The following is a 2,338-nucleotide window of genomic DNA, read 5'->3' as shown; positions in this document are numbered from 1 at the left end:
AGATAGATAGATAGATAGATAAATAGAGAGAAAAAATACTATCCAGAGTTGAAGGTCAGCAGAGGCAGAGTGCAAGAGAGAGGCAGAACAAAGCATGAGAGAGAATAACTGGACAGAGAAATAGAGCAGAGAAACTACAGAAATGGAAATCTCCCATTGGCTTCCACAACAAACAGACTCAACATGGGCGACAGAGAAAGTAGTCCCACTCCTCATTAGTGCTGGGATCCCATCGTCTGTGCTATTCGTGCACCCAGCAAATCATGTATGTGCCACTGAATACCAAAATACATTAAAACACTTGATGAATTATGTCAACGTTTCAACTTTCATTATATGTCCTCCACTAAGGTTGCCTGTTCATAGTCCTGAAATTAGGTTTTGCAGTTTTGCTTGCCACAGGCAGAACATCCAAACTGTCCGGGCCTCACAACAACACCTAAATGTGTTTTTGCTTAATGTCACAGTAGAACAGGGCTTTACTAAAACTGACAGTTGTTAACTGCAGAGTGCAATATTTGTGACACAAAAAAATAGGTCCATCAAATCTGAGTTTAATTACTGCTATACTTCTTTCAACACATTTTGTAAAAAAATACTGTTTTGGTACAAGCATCAAATCAGTGAAGCCAAATATTTGCAGACAGTACCCAGCCCTCCTCATACTGCCCTCTGGCTCTTTTCCACCTCTGTCTGTCTCTTTCTCCTGTTACCTGGCAGACGACGGGGAACTGAGATCTGTGGACGTGGTGACCATCAATCCCCAGAGGGAACACTGCGGCCAGAGCCATCATGCAGCCCACCGCTGTCATGTTGTTCAAGTATGGCTGAGAGTTCTGGATGTAGCTGAAACAGTGAAGACATCAACAACAAAAAACAGGTAATTATCATTTCTGCTTAAAAGTAAAATTGCTGAATTTGTAGGTATTGAGTTGTGTATTGTCTTGGTGGCCTTAGAAATATCACTGATTGATGTGAATTGCATGTATGTTGGTTTTTAATTCAAAATGTATTATTATTTGGTGTGGCTGGGTTGACTCAGTGGTAGAGCACGCGCACATATACTGTATAGAGGTTTACTCCTCGACGCAGTGGCCGGGGGTTCAACTCTGGCCTACGACACTTTCATTCCCCCTTTCATGTCTTCATCTGTCCTATGGAAAAAAGGCCTAAAAATGCCCAAAACAAATAATCTTATTTTGATGTGCTAATCATGTACACTGCGTGTATGTGGAGATACAGACAGGAGGTTGAAGGATAATGACACAAATCAGTAACCATAAAGAGAAAACATAATTGTGTGTGATTTCTATTGGTGGAAGTATTCATATTTAGCAACTACTAATGACCCACTCCAAAGTCCTGCATTCAAAACCTTACCTAGTAAAAATATTTAAGTATTATCAGTAAAATGTACTTATCAGGTTATTTATTAAGTATTTAAAGTTACATTACTAAAATAATTTCTGTCAGTATTTTTTTGTTATATATGGTGTTTCTGGATAAACATTACTGCTGCATTAATGTGTATGCTGCATTTTACTACTGTAGATGTTTAGGTTGTGCTAATTTAACTCCTTTATATACTGTTATTTTCATGTACAGCAACGTATCATATTCTATAAAATCATGTGTTTGTAGCGTTGCTGTCCCACGTATCTAATTTTGTCAGAAAAACAGATCTGTTTTCAGCTTTGTGACGATGCATTTTACGGCCGAACGAAGACGCTTACTTAAGAGTTTATTTATCTTAAAAAGTGGGATAATTTACTAAACCCATGAAGGAACACATCATCCGTCAGTTCATCACAAACCTTCAAATTCAAAATTACCAAATTTGAAAATACATGGTTTTCACTGGTCATAAAGGGCATGAAAAATCTAAAAAAAATACTAAAGCTGTCAGACAAATGTAGTGTAGTAAAAGTACTCTACTGGTGATTTCTATCAGTTGAGAAAATGTGTTTCAATACATGCTGTAAAGACATTTTCAGGATAATAATCTCCAGATTTAAGATGTTTAACATGATCTGCACTGTACCATAACACCCACCCATCCAGCACAACAGCTTTCCTCTGCCCCTTAGCTCGAGCTCATTCTGCAGCAGTAGGTGGGGTTTTTATATTCTTTCATCATTGACCTGTCCTTGTGTTGCCCCAAGGCCATGCTGCTTATTTACTGTACGCACACACGCACGCACTATTATGTATATAATTTTAGTGTGCTACAAGAGTTATTTGGAGTTCTACTTTCTTCAGTTTTATGCACCACGTCACTATTAGACAATAAAAAAATAAAGATTCAATCTATCTATCTATCTATCTATCTATCTATCTA

The 2,338-nt window shown here is 37.8% G+C and overlaps 1 protein-coding gene across 2 annotated transcripts in view; it reads right to left on the bottom strand.

The window, feature by feature from the left end:
• gabbr1a (gamma-aminobutyric acid (GABA) B receptor, 1a) overlaps positions 1-2,338 on the bottom strand; it is a 59,076-nt gene that overhangs the window by 11,118 nt on the left and 45,620 nt on the right. For both annotated transcript variants that reach the window (XM_032517783.1, XM_032517784.1), the window contains exon 17: positions 714-846. In XM_032517783.1, coding sequence (XP_032373674.1) covers positions 714-846 — 133 coding nt within the window. The remainder of the gene's footprint in view (positions 1-713; positions 847-2,338) is intronic.

This window comes from Etheostoma spectabile, chromosome 6 (genome assembly GCF_008692095.1).
Source record: "Etheostoma spectabile isolate EspeVRDwgs_2016 chromosome 6, UIUC_Espe_1.0, whole genome shotgun sequence".
NCBI classification, from domain to species: Eukaryota; Metazoa; Chordata; class Actinopteri; order Perciformes; family Percidae; genus Etheostoma; species Etheostoma spectabile.
The sequence above is the reverse complement of the archived record's forward strand: the minus strand, read 5'-3'. Positions and strand labels throughout refer to the sequence as shown.